This window comes from Neofelis nebulosa, chromosome 7 (genome assembly GCF_028018385.1).
Source record: "Neofelis nebulosa isolate mNeoNeb1 chromosome 7, mNeoNeb1.pri, whole genome shotgun sequence".
NCBI lineage: Eukaryota > Metazoa > Chordata > Mammalia > Carnivora > Felidae > Neofelis > Neofelis nebulosa.
This window is the reverse complement of record NC_080788.1, coordinates 49,339,416-49,362,089: the sequence shown is the minus strand read 5'-3', so window position 1 is coordinate 49,362,089 and position 22,674 is coordinate 49,339,416. Positions and strand designations below refer to the sequence as shown.

General features: G+C 36.1%; 1 protein-coding gene across 5 annotated transcripts in view; it reads right to left on the bottom strand.

Annotated features, from left to right (window-relative positions):
- NEDD4 (NEDD4 E3 ubiquitin protein ligase) overlaps positions 1-22,674 on the bottom strand; it is a 136,883-nt gene that overhangs the window by 22,650 nt on the left and 91,559 nt on the right. For all 5 annotated transcript variants that reach the window (XM_058737646.1, XM_058737647.1, XM_058737649.1 and 2 more), the window contains 8 exons: positions 18,953-19,003; positions 17,371-17,432; positions 14,847-14,949; positions 9,131-9,297; positions 7,154-7,271; positions 6,895-7,062; positions 3,147-3,212; positions 418-537 (listed from right to left, as the gene is read on the bottom strand). In XM_058737646.1, coding sequence (XP_058593629.1) covers positions 418-537; positions 3,147-3,212; positions 6,895-7,062; positions 7,154-7,271; positions 9,131-9,297; positions 14,847-14,949; positions 17,371-17,432; positions 18,953-19,003 — 855 coding nt within the window. The remainder of the gene's footprint in view (positions 1-417; positions 538-3,146; positions 3,213-6,894; positions 7,063-7,153; positions 7,272-9,130; positions 9,298-14,846; positions 14,950-17,370; positions 17,433-18,952; positions 19,004-22,674) is intronic.

Below are 22,674 nucleotides of genomic sequence, written 5' to 3'. Positions count from 1 at the left end.
AAAGATAAAATAAACTTTTTTCTAAACACTTACAAGGAAATATCACCAAAGGCATTTACTGTTGGCAGGACAAAGTGTCATCGTCACAAATTTCTTGAACGGGTCCTAATCATCACTAAGATGATCTTTTAGCAAAATAATGGTCTTTAAGCATTCAAATAACAAAATGACCCAATCAACCCAAATAATTTTGATCATCAGTCTGTCCTTTTATTCCCAGTTGGACTTGTTTTACATGGTAATCAGTGGTAACCACGTATACTAGAGCTCTGTAGGAAATGGTAGCCAATGCCGGCAAACAATTAGAAGATGCTAGCAGCATCCAGTATATACAACAAAGTGATGTAACAGCTTCTATAGGAATGTGATGGCTTAAATTATGTAAGAAGGCAAGTTAACAGATAGATTGCAGGGTACCTGTGCAGTGGGCTTTGTCCAGGTAGTAGTTCTGGAATTGTGATCTACGTAATATGATCTTCCTCTTTCATCTTGTTTTTCTTCCCAACCTGGTGGTAATCCAGATGAAGTAGGCAAAAGCTAAAGTGAAGAAGAATAGGAAAACTGAATATTAATTAAAAAGCAATTCTTTTAAAAGGACCACATCCTTTTCTCACTGCTATCTCTCTTTAAAATGAAGTGAGTTTTAAATTATATTTTAAGGTGTATGAAATGAAGTATACAACATTTTACTTAAAAAAAAAAAAAGAACAGACCACGATGATGAGAGTGATGCCAACATTAATAAACCATGACACTAGTGATAACCAGACACTAAATGCTTTAACACAGATCCTGTCATTTAACCTCCACACAAATCTCAATGAGGTAATTGCTATTAGTAGCCCATTTTTATTTACAAGGAAATTGAGGCTTAGAAAATTGGGGTAATTTCCTAACAGATACATTGTTAATATGGAGCTGAGATCTGAACTAGGTAGTCTAACTACAGAATTTATCACCCATGTGTGCTGAGTCAAAATTACCCTGGCCTTCTTTCTGTAAGGGCTGGGGAGTGGCTACTTGCGAGTTTATTACTAATGAACAAAGAGATCTGATTACTTCCAGATTTACTTAAAATAGTCCAAATTCGGTCTTCCTTTTTGGATTCGTCAAGGTTTGGCCTGGTTTCCCAATGTGTCTTACACATAAAAACTACCATCATTGGTCTGTTCACCAGATACACTCTCCCCAGACACACGGGAGCTAGATATACGTTGCTCATAGTTATGATGAGCTGTTAAGTCTACAAAATAATGGAATTTAAAGTTGCCCAGTTTTAAAAAGGTCCAATAGTGGTGGGTAGGTAAATGAAATGTATTAGATACATGTACACAATAGAATATCATGAACTACTGAGATATTCAACCACAGCATGTTTAAATCTCAGGAACATCATGTTAAGTGAAAGAGGCCAGACATCAAACTACAATACTGTATGATTCCACTTATACGAAATTTCTAGAAAAGGCAAAAGTGTAGCTACAGAAAGCAGATGAGTGGTTACCTGGGCTGGGAGCGGGTGCTGGGACTGAGGGAACTTTTTGGGGTGATGAAGGGTTCTTAAACTTGATAGTGGTGATGTTCATACAACTGTAGAACTTTACTAAAATTCCTTCATTTGCACGCTTAAAAGTGAGGGGATTTTATGGTATGCAGATTATACCTCAAGAAAACTGTTAAAAAACCTTATCGATATATTGAGAAGAAAAAGGTATGGAAATTGCTTTTCTAGTACAAATAAAAACAGAACTACATGTAAGTACAGAAGAATATAAATCACCTCTAGATTCTGTCGCTCATTTGATGCACCAAAATTGTTTCTAGGATGAATGCCTGTCAGTCAATTAGAAATGCAACATTTCCCTTGTATGAGGACATTACAAAGCACAGAGAGAGAAATACCATGGATCTCCGCTTAAGCAGGCTCCAGTCTAATGGAGGAAGCCAGGCAAATGGCAATAGTGAGAGTGAGGCTGGTGAGGTCAGTCTTTCTGTGGCATCCACTCTCTTGTAGAGAGAGTGGCCACTGACTGGGCCAATTGCACAGGTATGCGCCCCCCCACCCCCACCCCCGCCACCCTTCCTCAGCACAGGATTGTGTCTCTCTATTCGTGCAGGGCCACCTTTTTAGATGGATGAACCACTCTTGGGTCAAGGAAATTTGAGCCTCTGCAACCCTATGCTGGAATTTCCATAAAAGCAAAAACAATCCTCACTTTTCAAAATTAATGTGTAGACTGCCATTCAAAATTACAAATGGTGAAAAAAGGTGAGGAGACATTCTAAGTGGGGAAATGGAATGCATAAGACACAGAGGAGGAAGAGGATCAGGAAAGGGGGCCGCCTGTTTTGAAGAAAAAGCAGGGACGGGGTGAAGGCAGCAGGAGGTTCCTGTCGGTGGATGAGGAGGAGGGTAGGCTGAGGGGGCTGGGAGCCTGGGCATTTTCATTTGGTTTCAAACACAAGCAGGGGCTGTGTAAAGGGGAGATAAACTCAAAAGTATTGAGAGTTGAGTCAGGAAAGGGATGGGGTGGGGAGGCCAAAGGGAAGTCAACGTTCAAGGCATGAGGCTGTTAAGGTCTGAGCCTGGGTCAAGGCCACGGCTGGGAACCCTACTGAGAAGGAGGCAGGGGCCTCAGTAGATGTGGACACGAGTGTGAAGGGAAAGGAGAGCAAAGGGCTGATGAACTCCACCCAACCTGGCCACGGAGCTTGCCGATACCAGTGCAGACCTGTCCACGTGACTGAGCCCCAATGTGATGCTTCATGTATGGGGAAGACACTGCTGCTGGGTGGCAGGGGCCAGTGCACAGAGTAGCGGCAGCTGGACACCACAATCTCGAATTGAATGCTGCCTGCAGACCACCTCCAGCCAGCACAGCGCCACAGCCTGGATATCACCCACGGTCACCAGTGCAGACACTTTGCTTTCTTACTGTGGGAGACAGAGTTCTCCCGTTTTGTCTCTAAAAGGTCTACCTCCCCCAGTTCCCCTCCCCTGAACCTTATCTCCAAGAACCTAGACTCTGTGCTGGATTGGTTCATTACTAGGCAGTCAAATGTTCATATTCAATGTCCAAAAAAAAAAAAAAAAGTTCTTGAGTTTCTTATTTTTATTGACAATGAGGGGAGAGGATAAAACTCACCACAGGAAGTGTAGGCTGCTCCTCAAAAGTATAGGCTTGTAAGCTGCCTCTTCTGCTGGAATGATTCTTATAAAAAAGAAGAAGGAGTGACAATAGCTTTAGGTTTGTGATTTGTCTCTGAATGGCAGATAAAGTGTGGGGGTGGCCATGAGGGGGCAGAAGGAAGAGTGACCGTAGAGACTCTGTGTGAAAGCACTCAGCACTCGATACCACCCATGTGCCAATACCTTCCACCTTCCGGCTCCCTCTTCTGCCCTCGGTCCTAAACTGCCTCCTGGACACATTCTCTTGAATGCCTAACAGATACCCCTCACTGTGCCCCAAACTGGATTCGGTTTTCCCCTGTCCACACCCACTGAAACCTGTTCCTTGGTGGGTATTCCTTGTTTCGGGGGTAGCACTTGAGTCCAGCTCATGGCAGATGTCAGTCAGTCAGCTGACTCCCCTCTGGTCCCTTACAGCCAGGTCAGTCACCAGATCTTAATTCGTTCTGTTTCTTTACTAGCTCCCAAATATAGTCTCCTTGCACTTTTAGCTTAAGTATTTTTTTTTTAATTTCAAGTTTTCATCATTTGTCGCCTTGACTATTACTGCAGCAACATCCTAACAGACTTCCCTGCTTCCAGTCTTATTTCCCTAAATGTGCCCTCCATACTGTGTGCTGTAGCCAGAGAGCCTTCTACAGGGCAGATCGGGTCACATCCTTCTCTAGCTCAAAGCCCTTCAGTGACTTCTCATGGTCATTAGGGTGAAATCCATAGCACAGAACACAGCTTCCTGACCTAGCTGTTCCTGAGAGTGTCAGCACTTCCCACCTCAACACCCACCTTCTGGACATTCTAGATTACCTGCTTCCCAGAAATCCCTTACTCTTTCTTTCCCTGTGCTCTTATATGCATGCTGTTGTCACTATCTGAATTGTTTGATATTATTAAATAATAAAAAAAATTATAATAGATATATAAATTAAGTCAAAATATCCACTGTAGTAGTGTTCACAATAACACAGAATTGTAAATAACCTAAAGTCTATCAATAGGAGACTGGTGAAGTATATTAAAGGTTACTTGCACAATGGGATGATGTTTGATAATTCTATTAGTTTTAAATTTTTAAACATATATAAATTTTTTTTGAGAGAGAGAGAGCAGGGGAGGAGCAGAGAGAGAGGAGGAGACAGAATCCCAAGCAGGCTCCACACTGTGAGTGCAGATCTTGATGCAGGGCTTGAACTCACAAACCATGAGATCATGACCTGAGCTGAAATTCAAGAGTCAGCTGCTTAACCGATTGAGCCACCCAGGTGCCCCACATCTTTGTTAGTTTTAAAAGGAGTACATCTACATGTACTGAAATAGTCCAATGTCTATAATATAACAAGTGAAAAGGATAATCTCAGGTTAAAAAAATGATATACAAATATATGTGTGTGCATATATGTTTATAAATATATAGAAAATGTTTAGCACACTATATGCCAACCATTAATAGTGATTGAGGGAGCATATGCTAGAGGTGAGATGGAAGGTTGAATTTTAATTTTATATACTTCAATACTGTTTGAATTTTTAACTGTGGCCACAGAATACTTTAAAATAATAAATTATGATTATTTTTAAATTGTTTAAATGTTTATTTATTTTGGGGGGGGGGAGGGGCAGAGAGAGAGGGAGACAGAATCTGAGGCAGGCTCCAGGCTCTGAACTGTCAGCATAGAGTCTGATGTGGGGCTTGAACCCATGAATCAGGAGATTATGACCTGAGCCAAAGTTGGGCATTTTACTGAGCCACCCAGGTAGTAAATTATTTAAAATAATAAATTATTTTTTAAATTAATATGCACATGGCATGAAATTAAAAAGGTACACAAAACATGTGTCCTGCTCATTCTGTTCCTCTCTTCAGAGATGAGCAATGTTAGCAGTTTCCTGTTTAATCTTCAAGAAATATGATACACCTATTTATTTTGTCAAGTAGAAAATTTACAGAAATGGTAGAGTATCAAACACACTGCTCTGGACCTTCCTGTTTTTCACTGACCAATACATCTTAGGGATTGTTCCATACAACATGTACATTCAAAGCCACTTCATTCTTTTCATGGCTGCATAGTATTTCATTGCATGAATGCCATGTGTTACTTTTGTAAACAAACAAAATAACAGGAGGAAAGGGAATAGGAGCTTCTGTGATCTATCACCAGCAAATCAATATCCTTTATGTCTTGACTGTTCCCACTCCCCTGATGAAAAAATAAAACGAAATGAGCGGAAGAGAGAATAGTCAGGTAGAAGAGAGGAGGGAAAGGGAGCAGAAAGGTAGATCTGCTCTTGGATATTCACATAGGTATTTATACAAAACTATCTACCCTGAAGCTTCTTGAAGAAGGTGCAAACGTGGAAGTCAGCAAACTTTTTCTGGTATGGTCCAGATAGTTAATCTTTTTTTGTGGACCATACAGTCTCTGTTACAACTCCTCAGTTCTGTCAGTGTAATGTGAAAGCAGCCACAGGCAATACTTAAACCAACAGGCCTAGCTGTGTGCCAATACTTTAACCAGCATACAGTGCCTTGCATATAGTAGCCCTCAATAAATATTTACTGATTGAATGAAGAGTGGGGGACTGCCAACTGGAAATGACCATAGATCCTCAGAGAATAATCTCTTTCTTCCACTGAAAGGTCTTTGATGATGCACCTGAGAGAACTGGACACATAGATCTCATCATGGCGGTACCTGTTGGAATACGTGCATCTGAACTCCATTTCAGCAATTTTGATAGTGGTTGCTGGAGAGAGAATGCCATCTATCCCCCTGTTTAGTCAAAGTACCTTGGCTCTTAGTCAAACATGTGTGCCAGTGATAGATGTGGTATAATTGAGAAGAAGAAAAGTAGTCCCTGACATGCAGGACTTGGCCTGTCACTCATCAGTAGGGTCAAGACAAAATCAAGACCACTTTGTAATCATGCCTGGACACAGACAAAATGTGAACACTGTCCAAGCCACAAAATACCAAATCTCTCTCTCTCTCTGACAAATATGAGAGACCGCTGCTTTTTACTAATTATAGCTTTAGCCTCACTATACATAAGATGTGAAATACCCAATCACAGAATCACTCCTGCTTCCTGACAGCATTCAACGCAGAGCAAAGTCTTGCTTCCTTAAGCCCTCCTCAAAATCACCTAACATGAACCCAAATCCTTCAAGTCTTTTCTAATGTTCTCTTATGGGGACACTCATGGTGTGTGTTCTCCTTGCTGAAATGAGTAATATACCCAAACTGTTAATTACAAGTGTGTTCCTGGGAGTCTCTGGCAGGAAGGGACTAGTTTATGTAATGGACATTTAGACTCCAATGACTATTTGGATTATCCATGACTCTGCTCCATACTATTAGTGGAGATATTTGAAACATGAGCATACTATAAAGTCCAAAAGTCCCTAACACGTTATTACATGCCATTTAAGACAATATTTTTTTCTTATCACAAGAAAAACAATTTGTAGCTATGTGAGGTGATAGATGCTACCTAGATTTAGTGTGGTAATAATTTAGCTATAATATATATGTATATCAAATCATTATGTTGCATACCTTAAACCAATAAAATGTCATCTGTCAATTATGTCTCAATAAAAGCAGGGATAAAACACAAAATTTCACGTAAATGTTAGATACTGAACTGAATAACACATATTTTATAAAATCCTGAAGCTACAACAAAATCTAAGAGCATCTTACTGAGCTGGATACTGGCTGTCCGGTGGCTGAATTTCTACACATAGTGAGTCTGGCATTCAATTCTTCTGCAAGATGAGTTTGAACATCCAAGTTATTTGATGCCGGAGGTGATGGGAAGGCCCGATTGCTATCCATGGTGGCTTCATCTTCTCTTATAATTTCCCAGTTCTAAAATAAACAGAATCATCTTAATCCACACATACTTTGATCTATTGCTTTAACATGTGTCTATCGATAAGAACAAGAAAATCATTTCTACCTCAGAAGACTCTCGATTATCAACACTTTCTGTCTCCTCAGATATTTGCCGCCTTGTGGTAAATGCACGTTGTGCTTGCAGTTGAATATTACCATTCTCAGCATCCGTTAGGCTGTCCCTGTATTAGAGATATACAAGCCATTATCCATGTCTGAAGACAGTTAAGATGATAGTCACAGATGCTGTGACCATTAAAAAAAAATACCTTATATCAGAATTCACTATTTGGGTCAAAGGCTATTTCAACATGCACAGACTAGGTCATGGGCACATTGGTATCTTCAGAGTACCTTATGGAATTAAGGCTTTGTGCAAATGTGTAACATGTCTGACTTTGATATTTTATTTTATCACCATGTCTATACAATACTGTTTGACATGGAAGGGCATTCAAAAATATTTGTTGAATAAATATATCTGAGAGCTTCATAAATAATTTCATTACATTATTATTTTGCCATGTTATTTATATGAGTAAAATCTAAAATAGCTCTAGAGAGATTATAAAAAAGAGGCTTTAAGAGTTACTTATACATCTTCATGAATCAGTTGGTAATATTTTCCAGAATTGATATTAAGCCAAGAGTTGAGTTACCCATACAAGAATGCAGAGGGCAAAATAAAAGATCATGTAAGAAACACTATAATTAAAAACTTAATAGATTACAGATTAAATAGTATCTGGTTTTGATCATTTACAGAAATAGGCATGGTCTGAAAAATTATCATAGAAAAGGCATGTCTGAGTGTAGGAAAGTTACATAAATCAGACTGAACACCATTACCCCATTAATTAGTTTTATTATTCTAGCTATTTGAATTTAGTACAGCCAGACCATCAGATCAAGAATTTTATACAAATATTTAATAACAAAATTATTATTAATTTATTTAGTGCCATATAATCCCAGGATAGTCAAAAGATCAGTTCTTATTGTACTATTGCTGAAGAAAATTCAATTTTGACAGATGACTTTAAGGGAATGCTTCAGATTTTTTTCCCCTAAATATGTGATTTAGGCTAACTGAAAATGACATCCATGGTAGTGAAAGAAATGTATCCTGCTCAAGTCAGGCCTGCTGAGGTATGCAGTAGGACAATTTTGTAGAATTCTATAGTGCCTTCATATTTGCAATCTGTACAGATCTCTACAGAGATAGATGCTTCTGTACCATGAAGAACTATGACCACTGATTTGCTTTAGAAGGATCTGAGAACAGAAACTATCTATGAAAGTGCTTGGACTGTATCAGACTCAAAATACCAAAGCCGAAAATTAGAAGGTTAATGGACAAATAAAAATTTTAAGTCTCTGTCAAAAAGTAGAAGACTAAAGAAAGCCTCATAAGACTGTAAGGGAGGAGAAGTGGAAGGGTATTTGATAATAAATGTGAGTAATGGGCCATTTGTAAATGTATATGTATAACATATGGTCTGATGGTAATAAAAGAAAAATGTCACTGAGGAGACATCAATTAGAATACCTCAAAGGTCATTCTATCCTTGATCTGTGTGCACTGGAAATTATGTATACACTGACCAGACTGGCAAATGAGTGTTTAACAAAAGACCCTTGTTATTCAGTCCTCTATATTTTATAAGTAATTTATATTTAAAAATAGTGTACTGTAGAAATTAACAGTTTATTATACTTTAGTAACAAGCTACAAAAATTTCCAAGATTTTTCTAAACCAGTCTAAAGAGAAAAATGTATCCTTTGTGGCTACAAAGTAATTTAAAATAAAGAAGCAATTAGAAGAGTGGCATTTGTGACTCAAATAATTTTGAATATTACAAAATCATTTAATAAAAAAACAGGATGGCATTTTAAAAGTCCTGAACCACAAAAATCCTCATATTTTTATAGTTTATGGATCCCTACACTATTATTAATCCATTTGAGATATGACTGCAAAATAAAAATCTGTGGTCAAAATGTATTCAGATTACGAATGTGAAAGTCACCAGCACATACTGAGGGGTTGGTCTTTTCCACTGTGTTCTTCTAGATTCGTGGTTTACATAGTAGGTCCTTCCAAGAATATCCTGCCTCTCTTCCCATCCTGGAGGTAGAGGAGAAGGTTCTTGCTGTTGCTGCAAATGGCAAGCAGCATCCGGTTGGTCCAAAACAACCCAGCCAGGCTGAAAACCAGAGTGGTAACAATTAAGTTTGCTCTTGATCTTTTTCACCTTATAAATTATGCTGGAGGAAATTTAAAAAAGAGATTTAGCATATCCAGTTCCAGAAATTATGCAAGGACAAAATTTGCACAGTGTCTACCTTTAAGACCATAATACAAATATTTTATGATAATGAAGACTTTTTTTTTCCAGCAAAATAATAACATTTAAGTTCTGCTTGAAACTTTTAACATTTTCCAAAAAAGTTTTAAAACATACCTAAGAGGAGAAAAGAACAGAACTTCTAAATAAACAGATAATGATGGAAAGCACTGAGAAACATAATTTAAACTAGTGTAATCTTAGGCTATTCTCTAAATTATAAGCAAATGAATGAAGGACACAAATTTTGTCTTTCCTCCAGTGAAAGCACCTTGTTTATAATGGAAATCAGCAACTACTGGAAACCTGAAAAAAAAAATCATTAAATGAAGCTCAAATATGTATAGGCATAGCAGGGAAAGGCAAGTGATGCAGAAATAATTGCTACAGTCAACTTTCTAGCAACTGAAAAGCCATTATGATTCTCTGGTCTGATTTTTCTCTTTCTCCTATGGACCATGGAAAGGCATTTTGGTCAGGTCATAAAATAGCCAAAGAAATACAAGTTCTGTTTGTTTTCTTTGTTTCGTTTAAAAGACAAGAAGACACTGGAAATTTCCTCTGATATAGTGAGGGGCAAATATACATGAAGCCTAAGCTAGGGTGGTTAGGGTAAGGAATTACTTGAAAGGTAGTAAGAGTTAATGGCATGTTTTTACATAAGAAAACTCCTAACAGAAAAGGCAGTAGTGAAAGGTCCTACTAAATACCAATAACGCTAGGAAGGCAGAAATAAATGAATAAAGAAAACTTAAAAATTCTTCTAAAGAGACATAAAGAAAGAACTGAATGAATGAAAAGACATAATATGATCTTGGTTAGGAAGACTCAGTCTCACTAAGGTATCAATTCTCCCCAAGTTAATATATAAAGTTGCCAAGATTCCGCTAAAACTACATTACAGATTTTTAAAAATAATGGGACAAGGCAATTCTCAAGTTCAAACAGAAACACAAACAAGCAAGAATAACCACCACAGTTCTAAAGAAAAAAGAAGGGGGAGCCTGGGTGGCTCAGTTGGTTAAGCTTCTGACTCTTGGTGATCTCATGGTTTGTGAGAGTGAGCCCCACGTCAGCATAGAGCCTGCTTAGGATTCTCTCTCTCTCTGTCCTTACCCCACTCATGTGCATGCATGTGCTCTCTCTCAAAATAAATAAATAAACTAAAAAAACAAAACAAAACCTTACAAACTCTATACAGCTTTTAAAAAAAGGAGTGAATATTAACCCTACTGAATAAAATATATTACAAACCACAATAATTGGTACACACATGGACAGACAGCTCAATAGAATGGATTAGAAAGCCCAGAAAGAGACTCAAATTTATAGGAATTTAGGATATGATAAAGACATTTCAAACTTGTGAAAAAAGAAAAAAATTATCTGGGTTGCTACCTTCTACCAGGATGTTATAGACTGAGCAATGTTGAAATGTTAGAAAGCAAAAACAACATGTATTACAACAAAGCTGGGGGATTTAAAAAATATAATCTAAGAGTGGGGAAGCTTTTAAGTATGAAAAAGAAGGTTGACAGATTTGATTACAAAACCCCCCAATTTGTACATGACAAAAACTACCAAATCAAAATGGAAAGAAAAATGGGAAACTGAGAAACATAATTGGTACCAGAGTAACAGGCAAAAAAATAATTTCCTTAACATATACTGTCTTTCTTTCGAAGCACTGGGTGGGGATCTAGCCCTGAAGGACAGCTATTTGCTGGCCAGCGGATGGCTTAGAAGGTGGAAGAGAATTCTTTTATGTCGGAAGGCAAAATCTGACAAGAAAGGATCAGGGAGAAGAGCTGGGAAGGAAAGGAATCTTTTCTGGCATCAGGGAGAAAAGGACAGGGGTTTCTCCAGCAAGGCTGATGTCTCTGGCTGGTCTGGTGGGAGCGTTCTAGACTGAGCAGGACAGAAAGTGAACAAGGGTAGGGTGGTGGGTACGGAGAGAGGAAGACAAAGAATTTGTCTGGAAAAAAAGAGATCTGGATGGGAAGTAAAATTCACTACTTTTCTTTCTTACTCTTATTTTTTCCTTTTTACCTCTTCTATTGTTTTCCTTTTATCCTCTTCTTTAATTTTGTTTCTTTATTTTTATTGCTCCATTCTCTTCTTTCTCTTTATCCTCTTTTTCTTTCCATCTATGTTTACCTTCCTTTTCTCTCCCCTTTCCATTCCTTTAAATGATCATAATATAGGATTTACATTCCTAAAAATTAGTCTTGTATATATTAAATCAAATTTTAGTTCTCTGATCTTGATTTTAAAAGTATGTGAGTTGAATTTTTATATTTTGCTCTCTTGAAAAAAGTTTGTTTTTAAAAATATGGTAATTGATTATTTTTCTGTAGATCAATGAAATTTATTAATAAAAGGGTCCTCACTTCTGCTGTAAAGGATTGTAAACACGTTTAGAGCTCAGAAAATGGTACCAGAGGGTTTTTTTTTTTAATGTTTACTTATTTTGAGAGAGAGAGAGAGGGAGAAAGAGAATGAGCAGGCGAGGGGCAGAGAAAGGGAGAGAGAGAATCCCAAGCATACTCCGTGCTGTCAGCGCAGGAGCCCAATACAGGGCTTGATCCCACAGACTACATGATCATGACCTAAGTGGAAACCAAGAGTCAGTTGCTTAACCAACCAAGCCACCCAGGCACCCCAAGATTATTTCTTTAAAATCTTCTTAAAGATATCTCTTTTAAAGGTCTACTTAGCGAATTTATGCTAAGTAAATGAGAAGGGGAAAAGCTAATTTAAAATTTTTTTTAACGTTTTATTTATTTTTGAGACAGAGAGAGACAGAGCATGAATGGGGGAGGGCCAGAGAGAGGGAGACACAGAATCTGAAGCAGGCTCCAGGCTCTGAGCTGTCAGCACAGAGTCCGACGCGGGGCTGGAACTCACGGACCGCGAGATCATGACCTGAGCCGAAGTCCGCCGCTTAACCGACTGAGCCACCCAGGCGCCCCAGGAAAAGCTAATTTAATTGAAGGCCCAGTTTTTAAAAACTTGTTTCAAGTTTGAGAAAGTGCAGTTGTACATTTGAATACTGTTTAGAAAGACTGAGTTTTCATTTTTTTTGTATAGAATGCCTCCCTATTAAACATATATCAGCTAATACTCTTCATGAAATATTTTCTAAGTATCAATGTTATTTAATTACTGATAAGCTAGTATGTGATTGCCAACAATTTAATGGAGTCAAAGAAGGTCAGAAAGAAAGCATTTAGAGCTACAACACACATTATATGTTAATCTTGTAAAATACATACAACTAAGTCTAAAGTTGCAAAGGTACAAAAATCGAATGTTAAACAATAATCTATTACAGCCAGACTTTAACATACTAAGAAATACAAATTGCCTGAGTGAGCCACTCTTTTGAAAATGCCATTGTTTTTCTTTAAATGGTAGAATTTATATATTCACAAGCTAGATGTCAAAGACAAGACTTCTCTGGTCATTAGCTACACAGAAGATAAATAAGCATAGACTCATGTGTTTGAATTCCTAAGGCCTTTCATAAATAAACTCCTACATGCTTACATCTACTGAAATTATAAGGTGCATTCTGAGGGAACTCAAACATTGAGACCTGAGGCCACAAAATGAAGTGAAGGAACTCTACCCACAGACACTAAACTGTGAATAAGGTACCTATGATACGTGTGTGTGGGCAAAACTTGGAGCAGGTTACTAAATAATGAAATGTTGTTAAGTTTTTTTAAGTTACTAAATTAAGAATTTTCTTTCTTTATAGCAGGCATCCTTCATTTCAAACAGTATTCATTATGCAGATACCCTGCGCACCAAAACGTCAGGTAGAGAAACTTCAACCCAATAAATACCTAGAATTTTTAAAAAGTGATTTTTATATAATAAGCTAGAGAAAAACTAAAAAAGAAAAGGTAATCAAATAAACAAATATAGGCTTAAGAGAGGATACCAAGTTTTTTGATTGCCCAACTAAGGGTTAACTATATTCTGTGATTTAAATAATTTTTTTCCTTCTATTATTACAGCTTTCCCCCACAAAGTAAAATCTTATTAGTGCATATAAAAAATTCCCAGAAAGCTCTCTTGCAAAAGCATGGCTTGTTCTCAAGCTTTCTGACCCAAGGTATGTGGGTATCTGAGGTACAGTCCAGTGCTTGGGAGGTCCTTTACCTTCACAGTTCTTCTGGAGACCTAACCAGACCCTCAGCCAAAGAGGCATGACTGTTGAGGAAGGCACATGCAAGAAAACTCCAAATTAAGGGTGCTTGGGTGGCTCAGTCAGTTAAGCATCTGACTCTTGATTTCAGCTTGGGTCATGATCTCAGGGTCATGATCTCATAATTGTAAGACTGAGCCCCACATCAGGCTCCATGCTGAGTGTGCAGCCTACTTAAGATTCTCCCTCTCTCTCTCCCCTTCCCCTGTTTGTATTTTTGCTCTCTAAAACAAACAAACAAACAAACAAACAAACAAACAAACAAACTCTCCAAAGCATATTGGTGCCAATATACTATGTGCTTTCAGTAAATGTTGTTGCTTCAGTGGGAAATTCAAGACAGGGTTCTTTTGTTCCTTTTTCAAATCATGAGTTTTTCTGCTGGAAGAAACCCTAGAGGTCATCTGGTACAACAGTCATTGTACAAATGAAGACACTGTGGTTCAGAAATATTGAATGACACACAGTCACTTGGCTCACTAGTACCAGAGCTCGGGACTAGGATTCCAGTCACTAACTCCGTATCCAATTCTATTCCAACTACATGTTCTCTGCCTCTTCCTCACTCACCCTTGATGCATGTAGCTCCGCCCAAATAGTTGACTTGGACTTCTTCATATCCTGTCATCCACGAAAATTATTAAATTCTATTTGCCTCAAATAAATATGGCCTTTTATTAGATCACTTGAATTCTTCCCCCCTCCATTCCCCTCCTTTCCTATGAGTCCTCCCATCCTCACTGCAACTATGAGAGGAAAAGTAACAAGAATTATATTTCATAAAAGAGTTCCTACTCAGTAGTCTCCTTAAAATTTCTATATATTTAGCTTACAAATAGTAAATTATATTCTTACTTTAATGGAGGAGAATATGACATGGTTTTAGAAAACCCTGAAAAAACAGTAAGAGTTGATAACTTAATTACAATAAATACTTTCATTTATAAACATCATATTCCCTATTCACTAACCTTTAAGAATGCCCTCAGTAATGGCCATTCATTATACAGAAATGTCCTCAGAGGAAAGAAATGTTTAATGAATGATTAGGTAAAATAAACAAATACCCAGGTATATAATTTTTATTGCACACATTAACTTCATTGAATAAAGTTATTTTTTCTTCAAGGTATAGTAAAATAAGAAATGAGATATTTTCTTTTCATTGAACCAAGTATTTATAAAATCTCACCTCTAATTCTTCAGTCTGTTCTGTATTATCTTCTTCTGAGCCACTGGTTTTAGGTAAATAAGTCATTTTTAATCTCAGATAACCTTTAACTCTTGATTTGTGACTGTAGAAAAGAAAATAATTATTCGCAAAACTTTAACACTTAAGAAGAAAAGCACTCATTTAACTAAAGTTTAACGAATACCTACTAGCTACTAGAGGAGACCCAAAGACAAACTCTACTACAAAAGACAGCTAGGAAAAGGAGTGGGTGGTGGAGAAAAAGTAATAGACATAAATAAATATTGTTATGAAATAAATAAGATGCTAAGGAAGTTTGAGTAAAAGATCAGGGAGAACGTGAAGGAGTTGCATCTGAATTGGTGCTAACAGATTGAGGAGGATTTTGATCCGTGGCAGTGAATGGAAAGGCATAAGAGTGGAGAAAAGACTAAAAAATGAGGAAACGATGGGAAACCTGGGGTACACCGAAGGAAAGGGTAGTTGTTGGGTTTGGCTGGCTTACAGGATACACAGAGGAGGAAGGGATGATCCAGATGATGAGGTCCACGTGAAACAAGAGAACTTTAGATTTTGTATACTCTGTGAAGCCAGAGAATTTGGTGGACAGGGAAAGACAGCCTCAGAGATATACTTTGGGGATACTTATCTAGTCATACTGTACAGGATGATAGAAAAGTGGAGAGCAAGGCCTGATAACTGTCTGAAACCTACTGTCTTTTTTTGACAGCTGTTTGAGTCTGTCACACATTAATTTATCTATTTTATTTTATAATGTATATGAATAACGTCTTTGCATAATGAGTTGTCCAAGCTAAAGGTTGCTGTCCATTGTATTAATATTTTAAAAGTTTTAAATCTGTCTATTTGTCCCCACCAATTTCAACATCCTATATACTTAAAAAGTTCTTCCTTGTCCTAGTTTTCTGCAAAGATATTTTGGTGATTTTTATAGACATCAGTTATGTAATCAATTACTCTTTGTCTTTCTTAACAAGAAAGTCTTATCTTTTATTCTATCTTTTATTAAAAGGTACTCCCTTCCCCACCCCACTTAATGCCTCCTCCCTTAATCTTTTGTACAGTTCTCATGAGTTTGGAAACTAGCTTTCCTGAGTGGTCAACAGAATCCCTGATGTTTATTTCCAAGGCCACTAATGTGGCTTGTGTCTCCATTTTTTAGGGGAATGTGAACATTGACTTGCTGCTATAATGGATGGATACAGAAAACTTGCTCAAATAATGTTTTATACAAGAGTTTCTCTATAGTGACATTTTCATGTCTTTCAAACTAGACATTAAGCCTGTGGGTTTGGACTTAATGGGGCTCAAAAAGTGTAAGAATGTAGTACATTTCCTATTTGATTTCAAGTTCTTTCTGCACTTGCAGTGATAGTCCATACAGACAGAAGATATAAATTATTTTATATATATATATATATATATATATATATATATATATATTTTTTTTTTTTTTTTTTTTTTTTTTTTTTAAAGAGAAAGACACTAGAAAGCATTTGAAAAAGTAAAAAGCAGGCTACTAGGGCAATTAAGAGAAGAAACATTTATTTATTATTGGTATGCAGATGCCACAATCAGTTTAAAAAGAAAAGAGATTTATATTCCAAGACTTCTACAGAAGTGAAATATGTGACTTCTCTTATAGAATATAAATATTAACAGAGAGTACTGTCCCTTTTATTTTGCTTTAATAATTTATATTACAAAGAGTAAATTTTTTTAATGAAAAATTTTACTCAGTTCCCATAGTATATTTTTCTAATGTATTTTCTAGTTTAAAAAACAAGACAAATACTGTTGTTTTTGCAGATGTACTTCTTTATTTTGACTTTGACCTTTTTGACAGTAAATCAATACATCCTCACTAGATTTTACTTAACTAGGTGGCACAGAATACTAAAAGGAGTTTTTTTTTTTTTGTAAAGGAGTTTTATTTACAGCTTAAACAAAAATTTTAACAAAACTCAAGTAACTCAGTTTACAAAAAATGGAATTATGAACATGCTATTCAGGTTTTAAATTCTACTCTTTGCTCAAATTATTTTCTCTAAATATCTAGGTTTTCTTAAATACCTGTTTTTATTAAAGTGTGCAAAACGTGGTTAGGTTTTTCTGAAATTGTTTTTGTGCATATCAAGTTAGATATTGCTTTTGGCTTAATTAATGCTTGTGCTTTTGAAAAGGATAGTATGACAAAATTATATATATATTTAAGATATAAAATAAATAATAAAACAGTAATGACAAATTTCCACTTTCTAGTCTGATAAATATTAGGGGGACAAGTCTTTCCTAAAGGGATATGATCACTTCTCTGTATTTTCAGAATTTTTTGTACTGTGCATATATTGCTTTTTAATCAGCAATAAAAAGTAAAGCTTTTAAAAATAAGGTTTAGAAGTAGCTTATTTACAAAGGTTTAAGCTTTGAATCTGCAAAGAGGCTACTACAAGGTATAATAATATTTTAAAAAACATTATGTTATTATTTTATATTTACTGACCTTCTTGGGTGAAGAACAAAATCCTTAAACGTATATGGTCTCTCCATTCTTGGATTTTCTGTCTAGAATAAAACAGTAAGTTTTCAAGATACATCTATAACACCAAAAACATGTACTTTTAAGGAAATATTCATGAACTATGACCTAAGCCTTGGCTGAAGTTAGAAGTGAGAAAAATATAGGTTTAGCTCATTCAATGGTTATATCTGGCAGCTTGCTAGTGCTTTCACTTTCCTGAACCCTAGGAATTGCAGTGGGATCACGCCTTAATACCAAATAAGCTGAGCAGGTGCACATAGAGGGAAGAAGTGGTTACAACGTAGAGGCCATCCTAGGAGAACAAAAAAGAAAACAGCCTGGAGAGCAAGACTGGATTAAATATATTATTAAAAGCTTGTGATCTCTAAAGACTGTAGAGAACCAATAAATATCTCAAAAGACTGATATAGTAAAGAAGCCTTACTTGTCTTTATCAAGTTAACAGCCCTTTGCTTTTGTTCATTTCTTTGTTACATTTTGCATTAACTACCCATTCAGTCTTGTAACTCTTAAATTCTCATGACATTATTTTCCTCTATCCCCCACCTGTTTCTCCTTGTCTGTCTTCTCTGATAGGCCCACCCTGACTAAGGGTCAATGTTTGGCTTTCAATGCTCTCACCTCTCTAACTTGGACAGCCCATCGTTCTCAGAGATTCTGCTGTCACCTGAATGTGAGAACTCTCACTCCTTCCAGCCTCTTTCTCTACACAATTGACTTTTGTATTTCTGTCAGCTGCCCACTTTAGGTCTTCCACTTCCCCTGTTTTCTGTTGAAATTCATTATGGCCAAAAATAAATCTATCATTTTTCAAAACAAAATGGCTTTTCCTCCTACCTATTCTACTTGAGACACCCCCTTGATGTCCCAAATTCAACCTGTACTATCTTTACTTTCTGTTTATTTTTTTTTCTCAACCTCCAATGTCAGAAAACTGGCTTAATAATTTTTTATTATGAAATGTGTTCTGAATCTGTTTTCCTCTGTTGTTATATGCTTGGTCCACATTCAGTTTCATGCCCAGACTGTCGTAAATGATCTTAGTTTCTTTCTGCGAGACTAAGCTCTCTCCATTCAGCCGAATGTTTCCAAACTTATTTCCCTGAGACATGCTTTCCTGATGTCAACCAACCTCAGCAGCTGTCTATTTCTTATTGTGGTTCATGTAAGGGAGTCCTGAAAATAAAATTAAAATGGAAAACTTAGGGGCTCCTCGGTGGCTCAGTTTGTTAAATGTACGACTCGTGACTTTGGCTCAGATCATCATCACCTCTCTCTGCCTGTCATGGGGTTCTCCTCTCTCTCTCTCTCTCTCTCTCCCTCTCTCTGCCCCTTCCTCGCCTCTCAAAATAAATAAACATTAAAAAAAATCCTTAAAAGGGAAAATTGAGATGATTTTCAGAAAATAATATGGTCAAGAAATTATAGAAGTATACATTTTACAAATCAAATATTTACATTTATTATATTGTAATATCGTGTATCTGTAAGTATTTATTAGAAAAAAAGAATAAATATAAAAATTAAAATCATCTATACCAACCGGTAATGGATAAAGAGGAACATCCACTTGACCTAGGAAATCATCTCTTGTCTACAAGAAAAAGAACAAAAAATAAGATTAGTAATATGCTCAACATTTTTAGAAATTTTGATGAGCTATTGCCATCATTCATGAAAAAATGTAGAAGTCTTTTTTTGTTGTTTAATCCTATGCCATATAATGTAAAATAAAAGGTAATATGATACAACTTATGGTATATTATAGAATAGAGTATACTAGACTGATCATTTTACAGATAATTATATACTCTGAAAAATTATGAAAACAGCTATTTGAAAGCACTATAGAGTTACTACAAGCAAGCAGAAATTGAAGGGGAGTCAATCTCTGAAAGAAGGAACTGTATTGGGTAGGATTCATATTTACATCGCTTTTCCCCTCGTTGTACTTCACGGTTCATGAAATGGTGGTATGGTTAGAACTCAAACAGACATCTGACATCTTACTCATTTGAGGAAGCTGAAAACCTAGTTTGAGGCTAACAGCATAGCTAGAAAGTGAGAGGGACAATCTCTGAAAGAAAGATGCCACAGAAGTCCCTCTAAATCTATACATGAACTCTACCCAAATTCTTAGCTGATCCCTGAACTGCACGTATGAAAGGCAGTGGCTGGAAGGCTCAGCTAAGTTAACAACTTGCTAGAACAAAAATCAACACTCTCAGGGAAAGATAATAAAATTTACTATCTCAATTATGTACCACATACATTGACAAGTACACAAGTTACTAAACATGCAAAGAAACAGAAAAATGTGATCCAGTATCAAGAGAAAAAGTCAATAAAAACTGACCCCAAGACCAACCAGATCTTGGAATCAGCAGACAGAGAAATTAAAGCAGCTATTATAAAGATGTTCAAGGACTGAAAAGGAAAATAAGATCATAATGAATAACTGGAGGGGAAAATCTCAGTAGTGAAATGGGAACTATAAAACTGAATCAAATGTATATTTTAAAACATATATAGAACTGAAAAATATAATATCCGAATTAAAGATTACGGGATGGACTTAACATGTGATTGAAGATGACTGGAGAAAAGCTCCATGAATTTTAAGATATGCCAGTAGAATTTATATAAGATGAAAAATAAGGAGGACTTATGGAAAAACTTCAAGCAGTCTCATATATGTGCAACTGGAGTGCCAGAAAAAGAGGAGAGGGAAGGAGGGAGGGAGGGGGAGAGAGAGAGAGAGAGAGAGAGACAGAGAGAGACAGAGAGGATAGGACAATTGGAGGAAAAGTAGCCAGCTTCCCCAAACATTAAGATGTTAATCTTAGATAACTATAGCACAATGATTAGAACCAGGAATACTATTTTTTTAAGAGGAAATAGTAACACTTTTATGTATTTAATCTTCTATTCTTAGGTTTTTTAATTGTAAATAAAAACCTATATGCTTAACAATATCTATCACCTGTAATATTTATTGAAGTATTTAAAGTAATGTGTGAAAAACCCTGACCCTCCAATCCCAGTTCCAGAGTGAACCAGGGTTAACTGTTCAGTAAACTTCTTTCAGATATTTACCTACACGCATCCATTCATACACCTTTTTTTTTATTAAGGTACAATAAACATACAACATTATATTAGTTTCAGGTATACAATATAATGAATCATTATGTGTATATATTGAAAAACAATCACTACAATAAATCTAACATTCATCACCATACATAGTTTTTTTTTCTTGTGATGGGAACCTGTAAGATTTGCTCTCTTAGAAGATTTATAATATGCAATACAGTATTATTTATAGTTACCATGCTATACATTATACTCCCATGACTAATTTGCTTTATAAATGAAAGTTTATACCTTTTGACTCCCTTTACCTACTTCACCCACCCCAACTCCCTTCCTATGGAAACTGGAAACTACCAACTTGTTCTCTGTAAATTAATTAATTAATTAATTAATTAATTTTAAGATTCCACAAATACGTGAGAGTATATGGTATTTGTCTTTCTCTGTATGACTTATTTCACTTAGCTTAACACCCTCAAAGTCCATCTATGTTGTTGCAAATGGCAAAATTTCATTCTTTTTTATGCTGAATAATATTCCATTGTGTGTGTGTGTGTGTATATATATATATATACACACACACACACACACACACACATCTCACATATACACACACACACACACACACACACACATCTCACATCTTCTTTATCCATTCATCCACTGATGGACCCTTATGTTGTTTCTGTGGCTTGGCTATTGTAAATACTGCTATAATGAAATGGAGGTGCAGATATCTTTTTGAGTCAGTGCTTTCATTTTCTTTGGGAAAATACCCAGCAGTGAAATTCCTAGATCATATGGCAACTTTATTCTTAATTTTTGAGGAACCTCCACACTGTTTTCCATATTGGCTGTCCCAATTTACATCATCAACAATGCACAAGGGTTTCTTTTCCTACACATCTTCATCAACACTTGTTATTTCCTGTCTTTGTGATAATAACCATTCCGACAGGTGTGTGGTGATATCTGATTGTGGTTTTGATATGCATTTCCCTCATTATTAGTGACGTTGGGCATCTTTTCATGTGTCTGTCGGCCATTTGTATGTCTTTTTTTTGAAAAATGTCTATTCAGATCTTCTGTTCATTTTTAAAATCAGATTTGTTTTTGTTTTTGTTTGTTTTGCTATTGAATTATAAGAAAACTGGGAAGACTATTAGCTAATCTACAGATCTTACTCAAACTTCACCAACTGTCCCATTAATTTTGGTCCAGGATCTAATTCTGAATCACATACTGCATTTAGTTGTCATGTCTCCTTAATGTCTTTTAATCAGTAAAGTAATGTCTTTTAATCAGACCTCAGTCTCTTTGTCTTTCATAATCTTGACTCTTATGAAGAGGAATGGCTAGTTACAGAATGTTCATCAGTTTGGGTTTGTGTAATGTTTCTTCATGGTTGAATTTAGATTATGCATTTGGGTAGCAAGAATACCATAAAAGTGATATTGGCATTTTTCTCAGTGCATCCTGTAAGTAATCAATAAACACTGGAATCTTATACATTATGGACAGTTAAGGACCACTAAATATTGGAGTAAAATCTGTAACTTGAAAAACAGAGACCTCCCCCCTCTCCCCAAAAAACAGAAATAAAGGAGTCAGATGAATCAGTATCAAGTCATACTGCAAGAGAAATACTTCAGAAAAACTATAATTAATATTTCAGACATAAGAGATGAAATATCTGACAAACAATAGGAGGTTATAAAAGAAGCACTGAAAGAACAAAAAAAGAGCTGTTGGAAATTAAAAATATAACTGAAATAAAAAATTTCATATAGAGTTGGAAAATGGAGTTAAAGAAATTTCTCATAAAGTAGAATTAAAAGACTACAGGATTCCCAAAATAAGGAAATTACAGGATGAACTTAAGTCCACATCTAATTAACAAACATTCCAGAGAGAAAAAAGAGAAGGGAAGAAATTATCAAAGAAGCATTTTAAGAAACTTCCCTTGAACTTAAGGAAATGAATTTTGGAGTGAAAGTCTCCACTAAGTATTAGGCAAAATGCATGAAGAAAAGATGCACAGCAAGGTACATCAATGTGACATGTCAGAGCACCAGAGATAAAGCAATTCTAAAAGTCTAGAGAGACACAAAACAGATCATACACAAAACTGAAAGACAAGAGAATAATGCCTTCAAAATTGTGGGAGAA